The sequence below is a fragment of the Corythoichthys intestinalis genome, chromosome 1, assembly GCF_030265065.1.
Source record: "Corythoichthys intestinalis isolate RoL2023-P3 chromosome 1, ASM3026506v1, whole genome shotgun sequence".
Lineage (NCBI taxonomy): Eukaryota > Metazoa > Chordata > Actinopteri > Syngnathiformes > Syngnathidae > Corythoichthys > Corythoichthys intestinalis.
The window spans coordinates 71,614,785-71,628,577 of record NC_080395.1 but is presented as its reverse complement, the minus strand read 5'-3'; the positions used below and the strand labels follow the sequence as shown (position 1 = coordinate 71,628,577).

At 39.1% G+C, this 13,793-nt stretch overlaps 1 protein-coding gene across 1 annotated transcript in view; it reads right to left on the bottom strand.

Annotated features, from left to right (window-relative positions):
* The window catches only part of LOC130917248 (src substrate cortactin-like), a 65,210-nt gene that overhangs the window by 19,500 nt on the left and 31,917 nt on the right, over positions 1-13,793 (bottom strand). Inside the window, exons 10-11 of the mRNA XM_057838468.1 lie at positions 7,786-7,841; positions 2,377-2,446 (exon numbers count right to left, since the gene is read on the bottom strand). Of these exons, the coding sequence (XP_057694451.1) occupies positions 2,377-2,446; positions 7,786-7,841 (126 nt within the window). The remainder of the gene's footprint in view (positions 1-2,376; positions 2,447-7,785; positions 7,842-13,793) is intronic.

Genomic DNA, 13,793 nt, shown 5'->3' with positions numbered 1-13,793 from the left:
ACAGCATGAAAAGCAACACTTAAAAACTTTTTTGTTTTTTTTTCGTTTTTGGTGATGCCAGTGGACAAAAGCTGTAGTGTTTTACCTAACAGGAGACCAAATTTCCTATGAGGACCTGCACAAGTGTCGGAAAGTCCTGATCACCAGGTCGCCTGCAGTTGGACTGAACTACGAAGGATGAGGATAGTGATGAGTTAAAGTGCCTGTGACAGCATAAAAAAATCGTACATAGCATTACTATGCGAATTAGAATCATATTTTGAAACGATTCAACAATATACAATAATTTGGCAAAGCACAGATGATGAGAAATTAGTCTTTTAATCTGCCGTTTAGATCCGCCTGTCCTTATAGCGCTCTAGTGTCCCCAGCTGGATGATGACGTCGGCAGAGTCACGATTTCATCTGATTCAGAATTCAGCCCATTGAGGGGGGAGCTTCAAAACAAGGGAAATATGACGGCAAGCAGCAAAATGTCATGATTGTTTCAATCTCTCTACTCAATATTTTTACAGGATATTGTTTTTATCTGAGTAGTTTTCCCCAATCGCTAAATAATTGTTATGGTCATGACGAATAACAGTCTTGTGCTAAATGGAATATGAAATATCAAAAATGTATTTATTCAGTACGACAGGGCAAAATTACTGCATAATGGTCAAAACTGCCGACTTCTTCCTCTTCCAAACGGTATTTTATGCCACTGGAGTTAGTCCAGCTTTTGTCATTTCCTGGCTCCGGCTTCGGAGACGGAGGAAAGAGCGTAAACAAACCAGGAGGCGTGACAGCTAACCGACATGCCAACCTCGCCTTTCGAAAACGAAAAATCACATAAAACTACCCCGACTCATGTCACACACGGCGGCGGGGTTGATAGTCTTCACCGCTTGGCGAGCCCCCGGCGGTGAGCAAGTTACAACTCGTCGTTCTGCTGCAGCCACGGCGGGCTGGCAGTGCTCGTTGCCGGGAATAGGACCTTGGGGGTGGAAGTGACCATGGTTGCCGGTCGTCGGCCGAGTGGCCTTCTCGGTGGACAAGGAGCATTGTCACCCACTAAATCCAAGCTCAGTATTTGACGTGATATAAAAGAGGAAGCTTACTCACTTCCTCGTCGGTCCAATGGTCACACAGTTGTGGGGCTTGTTTTGGCCATTATCTGCAGTGAAGAGGAACATTTTGAAACCCAAAAAGGCTCACACGCCTCTCCCTGGTGCAGCAACAAAGGTCCGCAGCACATTGGGCTGGCGTGATGCGAAAAATAAACGAAATAACCCGGAAAATCAGCTGAATCCTCAGTCATTCTGCATACTGTAGTATTGGCTGTATACTGAAGATGATTAGCCCGCTGACGTCACATTCTCATTCTTCATCAATCCACGAAGTCACTCATTTCCATGGTGCGGGATTAAAAAAATTGAATAATTATCGATCGCTTCCACACACATCCCAGCGGTCCTTTTTATTCAGGAGCATAAAATACCGCGTGAAATATGAAACCAACATGCTTTTTGATGCTTTAGGCATGTTAATGAATATAATTGTGGCTAAACAATACCATGACCATGTAACGAATAGGCATAGGTAAAGGTAACGTACGCTGAAAAGCAGACAGCACATTTGTAGTTTTTTTTGTGTGACAGGTTTCCTACCACCCTCCTCGAAGTTGTTTAGTGTCAGTAAATGTGATGCAGACTCCAGGGCCGTGACAGAGGTGTCATTCAACTTAGTGCTGCCACAACTAATCAATTCACTCAAGTAATTCGATTGGAAATAAGCTTCCAATAAAATTTTCCTGCTTCGAGAATGCGTTTAATTAGAGTGGCGTTGTAATGGTTTTGAAAGTGTTTGCACTTGGTTTTATTGATTTCGGTGGATACACTGCCCTCTAATAGCAACAGCAAATATGGCATAACTCCACTAACTGCTGCTCCAAGTTAAGATCAACGTAAGGATTCAACTTTTTGTTAGAAGTGACTGACTTATTTAATTAGTTAATATGATTGTTCACGCACTCATAGTGTTGAGATATATTTAATTTTTTGTTGGAATGAGTGAACGATTTGAGAGCATTATAATACAAAAAAAAAGTTAGCATTTTATAGTATTTAAGCTAGCGTACTTTTGCTTTTGAGAAATGAAAGTGCAATTCTGCTGACTGATTACTCAAACTTACTCATTGATAAATCGATTTAAATAATCGATAGCTGTAGTATTTGTAATTCAAGTACTTGTAAGATGATGTTTTATCACAAATGTTAAGACATTGTTTTATGAAGGTTAAAAAGTTATTAAGGGGAACAAATGAAACACGTATGATTGAGTGAGCACTTGGGTATTGGGTTGTCACACAAGCAAGAATTACCAGGGGATACTTACCAGCCTCCACGGGTCTAGTTTTCTGGTAAGACGATTTGGGTTTCTCAACATCTTCAAACGTGCCAGCACTCTGTCGAGGAGAGCCAAAGGAACACGTCACGCATGCAATATACAAGAGGTGTGACAATATATCGAAATGGTGATATGTTGCACTACTTTGTATCCTAAAAGGTTATTGATATGCTCCCACCAAGAATCAATTTATCATTTTAAAAAGGTTTTATTGCTTTAAAAAGAAAAGGTTGCTACATACACTGCTGTTCAAAAGTTTAGGGTCACTTAGAAATTTCCTCCTTTTTGAAAGAAAAGCAGTTTTTTTTCCAATGGAAATGACATTAATCAGAAAAACACTCTATACATTTTTAATGCGGTAAATGAATATTCTAGCTGGAAACGTCCGGTTTTAATACAATGTCTACGTAGTTTTGTAAAGAGGCCCATTTACAGCAAACATCACTCCAGTGTTCTAATGGTACATTGTGCTTTCTAGTTGCCTTAGAAGGATAATAGATAATTAGAAAACCTTGTGCAATAATGTTGGCATAGCTCAAAACAGTTTAGGTGGTTAGAGAAGCTATAAAACTGATCTTCCTTTGAGCTAGTTGGGTATCTGGAGCATCACCTTTGTGGGTTTGATTATTCCCTAAGAGAAATTACCAAGAAATTTATTTTCTATTCCGCTGTGTACTACTCTCTTCAGAGAGCAGCACAAACAAGATCTAACCAGAGTAGAAAGAGAAGCGGGAGGCCCCGCTGCACAACAAAGAAGTACGTAAGAGTCTAGTTTGAGAAATAGATGCCTCACAGGTCCTAATCTAGCGGCTTCATTAAACAGTACCCATAAAACACCAGTATCAATGTCGACAGTGAAGAGACTACTCCGGGATTCTGGCTTTCAGTGCAGCATGGCCAAAAAAAGCCATATCTGAGACAGGCTAATAAAAGGAAACAATTAATATGGGCTAAAGAGCACAGACATTGGACAGAGAAAGTTTAGAAAAAACGTTATGGACATACAAATCATAGTTTGAGGTGTTTGGACTTTGGACCAAAGAAAACATTTGTGAGATGCAGAACAACTGAAAAGATTCTGGAAGAGTGCCTGATGTCGTCTGTCAACAATGGTGAATGTAATGTGATTGTCTGGGGTTGCTTTGGTGCTGGTAAAGTGGGAGATTTGTACAAGGTCAACAGGATTTTAAATGAGGAAGGCGTCCATCCAGCCAGGGGTCCGGATAGTCAGGAGGCTGCGGCTGAAAAATAGCCCCTCCCCAGGGGGAGCATTCTTTGATAAAAGCAAAGTTAGAAGTAAATTATTATTTCAAATAAAAACCCTTATTTCTAACCTTGTCAATGTCTTGACTATATTTTCATTTTGCAACTCATTTGAAAAATAAAAGTGTGACTTTTGAAGGGAAAAAAAAATTGTCTGGGTGACCCCAAACTTTTGAATGGTAGTGTATATATATTTTTTGTTTTGTTTTGTTTTACTAATTTAGTAGATAAAATTTTGTTGATGCTTATCAATTCACAAAAAACTTTTGGGAACACTTAAGTTCTTTAACATATAAATAATAAACATAAATATCAATAATAAATCCCAAGCAATAAGGTCAAATGCTGCTGGCAAATATATATGCATACGGCAGAAAATGCAGATAAGTCTGAAAAAGCAGTTTCTGCTCTTGCACCCCTCTTTAAAATAAACTGCTGTATTTTAATCCAAAAGAACTGTTGTGTTTGATAGAACAATATGTCTATGCTGCCATAGAAGATTCAGGATAGCAAACTATTTTAATTAGTCCGTTTTAGCCCGGAAACCCCCGTTAAAAGACATCGAACAACTGCTTTTGTTTCAACCCCGCCATAAAACGAAGGTAATTAATTATATTTATGAAGGGCGTAAAGGTACACGTAATAGTATTGAACCGTTTCGGTACGTGGTGCTCTGTTCGGAACGGATGCATACCGAACGAGTTTCTGAGGTAATATAACCCTTACTTTTCGAGGCTGTGAGTCGTTCGCGTCACAGTTTCCTTGTGTAGATTATATTTACTCCGTCTTCTCTATTATAATGAGGACCAACATGGTAGGACAGTATAACCCAGAAACGTCAACAGCGCGACAACGTGGCCGCCGCGAGAACGCAGTGAAACGCAGGCGTTAGAGTCAGTCAGCCAATGCACACCAGTCGCAATGCAGCCGCGTGTTAGATAGAGGTGTGCAAAATTTCCGATTCTTAGATTATTCGCGATTCGGCCGTGGAAGATTCGGGAACGATTCACAAACATCCAAATTCCGATTATTGAAATATGCCAAGTAAAGCAGAAGTACGACACACTCAGCGCGCCGCGCGGTCTTCGGTACGCAATTAGGGACGGAGCGAGAGTAGTTAAACATCATGCTTCTCATTACCCGGCCCCTCGGGTAACGCCAATGCTCAACTCACGGCTCTAGCTCAACTCATGCCACGAGATAGAAAAAAAAAAAAACAACAACGTACCTGACTGCTGCCGAAAAGCTGCTACAAGCCACATTATGTTACGGTAGATATCATTTATATAGGACTAGATGCATTATAGCTTCGGTATCGTTACCAGCACATCTACAAAAAACTAGATGCGGGCGTTAGTAACGGCCGCCATCTTAAAGCAGTATACTTCCCTGCAAGGCTGTTGTTGCGAACCTTCCAAGCGAACCTAATTAACTTTTTATCTAAAATACTCCTAAATCGGTAAAATATTGACTTGAATCTATCTTTAAAATAGTTTTAAAACTTTCACATGTTGAAAGTAGACAAAAGAGAAATTATGGAGTAACAGGAGCAATTTTAACAACTTTAACGGTTGATTCACAACATTAAATTAATTGAAAGTAGTTTAAAGCTGCTGATATAGAATGGGGACTGGAGTTTTTTATTTACTGTTATTTTTGTATATTTGTTTACTGCTATATGTTAACTTGATACTGAAATAGTAGTTTGGTTTAGCCTGAAAGGATTTTTGAACAATTTTGGAACTAATGTACAAAACAAATTTTAAAAAAATAAATAAAAATAAAATAAAAAAATTAAAGGAGTGGGGTGCATCAATAATCGTTTTATAATCGAATCGGAGCCTCTGAATCGTAATCGTAATCGAATCGTTAGGTGCCCAAAGATTCCCAGCTCTAGTGTTAGATGCATCCCAGAAGCGGCTCAACGCGACGCACGCAAAAAGAACGGCAGAGTTTATTATTTGATGCGAAACGCAGCCCTCCTGCGTCAATACTACAACCGGTAGCTAGGATCGGGCCGCATGTCACTCGTGTAAAAATACGGTGGATCCGGTCGATTTTGAGACTAATATTCAATCGTAACCTACTTTTTGAGTCCATCAAATCTCTTGAGTGGTAGATCGGGGCACAGTTGACTTGTCTTTGTTGATTTACTGTCGTCTTCTCTGCTATAATAATAACATGGCCCCGTGTTCAATACAAAACCCTCCTACCACAACATAACAAGTAGGAACAAATATACACATAGGAACTAAAGTTATCCAACATAAAATATACAATTTAAATGAATACTACATCACATTAGTAAAATATGAACACATAAAATAAATAATAGCCCATTTAAATAAAATAAATTAAAATTAGCTAAAACACCTGTAATTAATAAGAATAATACACATATCCTGCTTACACAATGTATTAATTTCTGTGTGGCGCTTTAACTTGAGAAAATCCACCAATAAAGCTTTTGAAAACAGTTCATAAGAAAAAAAATGTTTCATTGAGGCACTTCATTTATAAAATACATGTTAAAATCTTTGTCACTGGGATTGCTTTTCACTTGAGCACATGACTTCTTTTTTCTTCTTTCTTTCAGAAAGAAAGCTCACCAATACGCGGGGTCTGAAAGGCAAGTTGTTGTTGGATTATCTATAAATACCCGCAACTTTTTGAGCAGAATTCCAGCTTTGTATAGGCTAATGTTCCTATTGTTGAAAGCACAAAAGTGTGTAATGAACAACTAGCACATTTATATTTTGCATTTTGTTTTCTTACTGTACCAAAAATGAACCGAACTGTGAGATTTTTGTGTACCGTTACACCCCTAATATTTATTATTCAAAATGTCTGTCAATTTTAGCTTAAAATCATTAAATGCTGTCTAATATTTCACTTAAAAAAAAACGACATTAAAAAATTAACTTGCATATTTTAAACTTATAAACTTATTACGTCACAATGAAAAAAATTGTGTCTGTAAAAACGTCACGGATATCTACCTCATAACTATCGCTTAATTGTATTTTTTTTTTGTTACTGTTGCATTTTCTGCGATATGTTAGATGATAAAAAAAAGATCCAAACAAAAAAAAATTGGGGGGGGGGAAAAAAAAAAAAAAATTTAAAAGGGTAAATATATGAAAAAGAAAATCTTGACCACTCCCTGATGTCTGCGATTTCTGCATCGTGACCCTTGTTATATTACCATGTTTCAACCATAAAATCCCAAACAAATCCAGCTGGGGCCATTCACAGCTGTGTCTTGACACTCAGTGAAACATGCTTCATTGAGTTTTTGGATCAAAACAAGGTAAGTACGCGAAAATATCTCGTTAAAGTCATGGCGTCTTTAATTCTGCTCTCGCATGCTCTCACCTCCAGTTAGGGTTTTGCGGTTAAAAAAAGTTCCAAAAATGCCCTCCAGTTCAAAAATTTTCTTCCCCCAGAAAATTGAGATTTTAAGCTTGCCAATGATGTGTCACACATGCATATAGGACAATTTTGAAATCGGGCCAAATTGGGGGTCTCGAAGCGGAACTTCAAGTCACCTGAGTGTTTTCCGCCATATACGTAATAATACTTTATAAGATTAGTGCAGTCATGGATTTCCAGGGTTTCCATACAGATATATATTTTTTGTTTTGCGAGCGTCCGCAATTCTCAACTTTATCCGCACGTTTTTTTAAAAAAAATTTTTTACCCGTCATTGGTATGTTGTGCCCGTCAACGCACTTACAGCATCGATGACGTCCACTAGTCGGGACAGCTTTACTGAAAATCAACAGGAAATGACCTCAAATGCCCAAAAATAAACTCATTAGCTGCCATTGACAGCTACAGACGTCCAATCTGTTTGAAGAGGGTGGGATGTTTGTTTGATGCCACCCTCCCACTTCAAATGGACTGGATGTCTACTTGTGATTAACTCATTTTAATTTATAGCAGAAAGACAAAAAGAGCTTGGTTTTCCATTTAGTTGTATTGTGGAATATTGAAGAATGATTTCCTGAGCTGCTTATCGATAATTGTTTTATCGCCATATCGTAAGACCATTGTTATCGTGAGCCTTGGATTACAAATCGAATTGCTTCGTGAGGTAACCAGAGGTCCCCACCCCTAATAAACAGTATGTACCTTATCCATCCGGTCATTCTGGACACCATATTTCCCTCCAAAACCTTTGGCGTAATCTGAGGGAAAGAGAAAATGTTATGAATAGCAGTGTTTATTTTAACTTAAATCGGTTAGTTCAACCACAGTGAGTATCCAAACTTGTCTTGAAAATGGCAATTTTCTGTAAATCTTACCAATGCTTGTTTGCTTACCATTTCATTCATTTAATGATGAAATGTATTTTTAAATGACCTCTCAGAGTTCGGAGGAGGTAAACTGTGGTTGAATTAGTTCATACAACAGAAAAGCATGGATAAAAAGTACATGTTGATTGACTCATGCAAACCTGTGGAAAGGAGGAACAGAAAAATGCTAGGCAGAAGGACAATCTTTAAAGCCAGAGGCTTGCTAATTCAAGCAGCCAATTTGCATTTTCTGCAAAACTGAAGATCAGCCATGTTTCCGGTCTCTTTGGTCAGCATCAATAACAAATGCAGGGATCATACCGTAAAGTAAATATCATGCAAAAATGTGCACTGACCCAAAAAAAAGGATCATAGCAGTGCTAGAAACTGCAGTAGGAAGAAGCAATAGTCATTAAGACGGCCAATAAATGTACAGTATACATTCAAGCCATTCTTAAGCCTTTTGACAGTTTTTTTAACACCTATAAGGTAGACTTCATAACCTACTGACCTGACACTTCGTCATTCTTCGCGTCACGCCTTACCATAGGGGGCAGAGCTTGAAGCTTCATTTAGTAATAGTCAGCCGAAGACGGCACACTGTCATGTCAAAGCCAGGTAGGTTTAAGCTTGGATTTATGAAGAACTACGAACTACGATTTGTTCGAGGATTCAGGGTAAATATTATATTTTGCGTACCATGCATGCATTTTGAAACATGAAAAAAAATATATGGGAGAATGGGAACCGCTACGGCATTGGATCACTCTTTGACATACATTACAGTATATAAGTAAACTAGATGCGTAACTGCCCGGTTTTTATCCCTTTTGAAAAAAGAATCAAGACCGTTGTACGTCAATATCCATAAATAATACATTGATTGAAGTAAAAAGCTCTTTGGTGTGGTCTTGTTGTAAGGTGGCGCCATAGTGAACTTAAAGACGAGCCGCACATTCGTCATATTTACGTAAAATGCATGCTACCTGCAAGGTTTCTTTTGCTTTTAACCAAGAATCGAGACTGTTTTACGTCCATATCTATAAAGAAATCAGGAATTTAAGCATTTTTTGACAAGAATTTAACATAAAAACCAAATTGTTTTGGTTGGTTGGTTTGCTAAGGTGGCCATGTTGGATTTTGTATCGCTAAATTTTATTTTGGCTTTTACGTGTTTTATTTTATATAATATTTCAATATAATAACTTTTAGTGAAACACCACAGTCCTACACCAACGGCAATATGCAGATCTTCGTCTACTTTGTACTAAGTGAGTGGCCCGCATTATTCACTTCATAAAAAAAGATTAATCAAAACACCTATCTTTCTAAAACAAACAATTTTTTAATGAGCCTGAGAGGATGAGGACAGCCTGATTCTCGAGGCGGAAGGTGCTGGCCAGGCGGGAGAACTACAAGTCTGTCATGGCTGGCTACAAGTTGACCCAGAAGGTGCTGGCGCGCGCTTTGATCGAGAAGCAGAGCGTTGGGCTCATCATGGTGGTCGTCAACACCAACACGGTCACACGGGCAAGGAGGAACACGGAGACACACAGGGCCGAAATCCTGGAGATGTTACAGAGGACAAGGGAGACTGGCCGGGCGGTCCTCAAGCGGCCATCTCTCCCCTTGGCCCAAATGGCGTCCTTTGGAATGTCGCTGTGTAAGAGTGTGACAATATCTCGATACAGCGATATATCGCGATATTTTGCAACCCGATCGGTTATCGATATGCTCCCGCCAAGCATCGATACTTTTATTTGACATATTGGCCATACAATGGAGTATGGAAGCTGTAAACTGCTCAATGTTTGTTGAGCAATTCCTTGGCGGTCCACTAGGGGCGCTCAACAGTGGTGGTGAAGGTAAAGTGCGCACAAGTCGCCTAGAGAAGAAGAGCGGTCCCAAGTGGGTTGAAAAAAATAAAAAAGCTTCGTGAGAACAGTGGAGGACAAAGTGAGAAAAATATTGCCGAAAATCACACATGTGGACACACTTTGGATTTTACACCAACAATAAAGGAAGTAAGGTGAACAAGGACTTTGCTGTATGCAAGAATTGTCTAATAAAATAAGGTTCACTGGCAGCTGGTGACTAATTGGAGACCGGATTTCTATGGAGCATCACTTGAGGTAAGAAAGTTTTGCAATGTACTAGTAATTGATTTTTTTCATTTAAATGTATTATTTTGATTACATATTTGAGAACCACTTTCCATCTAGTTTACTACACAAACTGTTATGACTGCCATTTTGATACAATAAGCTATAAAAACGGTTTGAATAGCTTCCAAGATATATAAGGTGACGTGCATGATAATTAATGTGTCCTACATATTAAAAACAGGTAATTATTGCATTTTTAATTTCTATTCATTCAATTCATATTTTTTTTTAAATTCACTCCATACTTCCAACACACACAAAAAATCAGAATTTCAACTCAAAAGCTATTGAGTAGCTAATATTTTTTATTTATTTTTGTTGTTTTTAAGGTGAGGAAGAATGTAACTGAGTCTGACATCACAAATGCTGAAGCAGATGGTGGAAGTGCTCAAACCAATGCTTTTGACAACAAAGGTCATATACAAAGAAAAGACCCACCAATTTTATCATTGCCCCACTCCAAGCTCAACTGCTGACTGACACTTACAGCACTGTTAAAAATTTTCAAAAGATTTATAACTTAAGAAATTAAGGGTGCCATTCATCATGATTTCGCCAAGAAATATCAGTGGTTGTGGTTTGTTTCCTCTATATGTGCAGGTACACAATTATCGGTAGATTTATATTTTACAGCAATGTTGCACTGAAAAGGTGTCACTGTTTAATAAATGACTTAAACAGTATTTTTTTCTATTTTGAAATATATGTTTTTTTTCCGTTTCAACAGTTGTATCGTAGAATATCATGTATCAAATTTCTGACCAATATATCGATATTTTCTGTATCGTGATATAATCGTTATCGTGAGCCTTGTATCGCGAATCGTATCGTATCGTGAGGTGCCTTGAGGTTCCCACTCCTATAGCTGTGGGACTCCCTGATGTGCAGGAAGCACAAGAGCACCTGCTGGAGTTCCTGGCGGTCCCTCTTAAACTGTTTTGGTGCGAACTTCTCCAAGGATGTGACTTCAGAAGCGAGGAAGAACAAGGCCTTGGAGGGGCCGGCCGGCAGGAAAAGGAGCAGAGTCGAGGAGGGCAGAAAGGAGACAGCAAGGAACAGGGACTTGTACAAGTCGAGGTGACCAGAAAACGCAAGGCATAGAAAAAGACTGAAGGTTAAAAGACGAGGCTAACACCCTGGTAACACCACATCGATTACTTGCACTGCCTGAATTATAGGACTATCTCATAGCATTTAATATTTACAGTATGTTTATCTAGATTTCATACTTGCACGTCACTTTTGAGATTTTAACTTATCCTGCACTGTAAAGGGATGCTCCACTATTTCATTGTATAACTGGATAATGATAATAAAGGGCTATTCTATTCTATTCTATAATTTGTGATTGTACATAGAATTAATTAATAATGTATTTACCAATTTATAATTGATTCTGCGTGTTTTCCTCAAGTATTATTATTAGTATATATCATTGCTGTCTAACCACTCGAAGGGAACAGACGCACATTCTGAGCTCCTGAAAGCACGCTGTTATCTTAACTGATAAGCGCTCAGGGCTGGGACCAGCCTGAAAAATACGACTCCAGTATGACTCGGAAAACTCTCAAACCTGAGGATCTGGATGAAGTCAAATCCTCCATCCAGAAAATAGTGGCCTCTCTAACCAACCTGGAAGCTTCTCTGACTAACCTGATTCAAAGCCGGAATCGGGAAGTCATGAAAGAATTACAGCTGATTCGCGCTGAAAACAAGAAGCTCAAGCAAGTGGTTGAGGAGAAGGAGGCTCGCATCAAAAGGCTGGAAATTCTGGCTGATGATCTCGACCAAGGAAGACGCGCAAATGATCTCATCATCTCTGGATTACAACTGACGCCCAGATCATATGTCGAGGCCGCTAGCCCACCTGTGGCTCAACAGGCAATTGCCAAGCTGCATGAATTTGGAATAAAGGTGGACCCGCAGGACATCCGTCACTGCTTTCTGCTCCCAACGGGGGGGAGAGGACCGGCGACGGTGGTCGTGAAGTTGGCAGACCACAAGAGCAAGGTTGCCCTGCTTGACCAGCGCCACCGCCTGAAAGGAACGAAGATTTTTCTGAATGACAACTTGACTCACCGAAATGGCCACATAGCGAGAAAAGCACGTCAGCTCTAAAAAGAGGGGAAAATTTCCAGCACCTGGGTCTCTGCAAAATCCTTGTCAAGTTGCAAGACATGAAGATAAGAGTCGTGAGAAGCCTGGAAGAGCTGACTTCATTCGAAAATTATGGTGACACCTGTTACCACCTTTTGGATGACCAGATTGATGAGTACCATGACAAAAACATGTCGAACAACTGTAAGTACTACACAGCGGAACAGTACTACAATTCCATGGATGTGGACGGTAAGCTGAAACAAATCTAATGAAAGCAAAGGAACTGACTTTAATTTGTAAGGATACAACATTGCTGTGATATCACCGACCATCTGCCCATCTTCACAAACTACACTCCACGCAACCACTGCGTAAATCCGACAAAGACAGTGTACAAAAGAATCAGAACTGATCAAAACATTGAAAACATGAAAAAAGATCTCTAAACTCAAGACTGGAATGATGTTTACAATGCAAACCCACGAGACAAAAAATGCAAAACAAACCTTGGATGACCAAGACGCTTATCAACGCTTGCAAAAAGAAAACAGCGCTGTAAGAGTATTTTATCTCCCAAGGACAGGGCCTGCGAGGAGAAGTTTAAGAAATATAGAAATAAGCTAAACTGGACATCAACTGATACAATGAACCCACTCAAATTGACAATATGTGAAATTCCATGGCAATCAATGACTTTTGAATGATATGTGGGGGAAAAAAAAAACCCAAAAAACCTGATAATAACTGGACTGTAACACAAACATGCTTGACTGTGCGTCCCGGGCTGTTGGGGGACGGGTATCGATAAGCATTTGCTTTTTCCCGTCATTCCTTTGTCTGTCATCGTCTTTCTTTCGGGCAAATTCCACACTCTGAAACTGTCAATGATTATGATGATGATGACAATGACAATAAAAAAATTCATTCATTAAGTTTCTGATGTTAAATTGAGTGATTTATTAGCTATGAAAACTTGCAGTAAATAAAAAAATTAAGTTGCTATTTTGGTCAAAAACATATGGTATGTTAAATACTGCTATTGATCCTGAAAATATAGGAGATTATCTCTGCATTTGGTGATTTTTGTGCATCTAGTGTATGTTGTTATATAAAAAATAATTAATCAGGATTTAGAGGGGAACGACTTTGAATTTTTTGATGCCGGTGCTCATGGAGACTCGTATATGGCTAAAGTAGGTGTCTGTTTTGGTTTTAGGTCAGTGGCAGCTTTGGTTTTGAAAATATTTGAAGTTTATATTTGAATTTGAAGTTTTTGAAAATAAGCCCCCTACGGATCGGCCTCTCTGAGTATTCTGCCCTGAACTCTTGGCGTCATCTTTGGTGGACGGCCACTCATCGGGAGAGAAGAAACAGTGCCAAACTCTCTCAATTTGTAGACAACTTATCTGACTGTCGATTTATGAACATCCAGACTTTTAGTTTCCTTTCCTAGCTTTCTACAAATCAACAATCCTTGATCGCAGGTCTTCAGACAGCTCTTTTGACCGAGCTATGATGCACATCAGACAATGCTTCTTATCAATACAAATCTTACCAGGGGTGTGTGTTATAGTGGGCA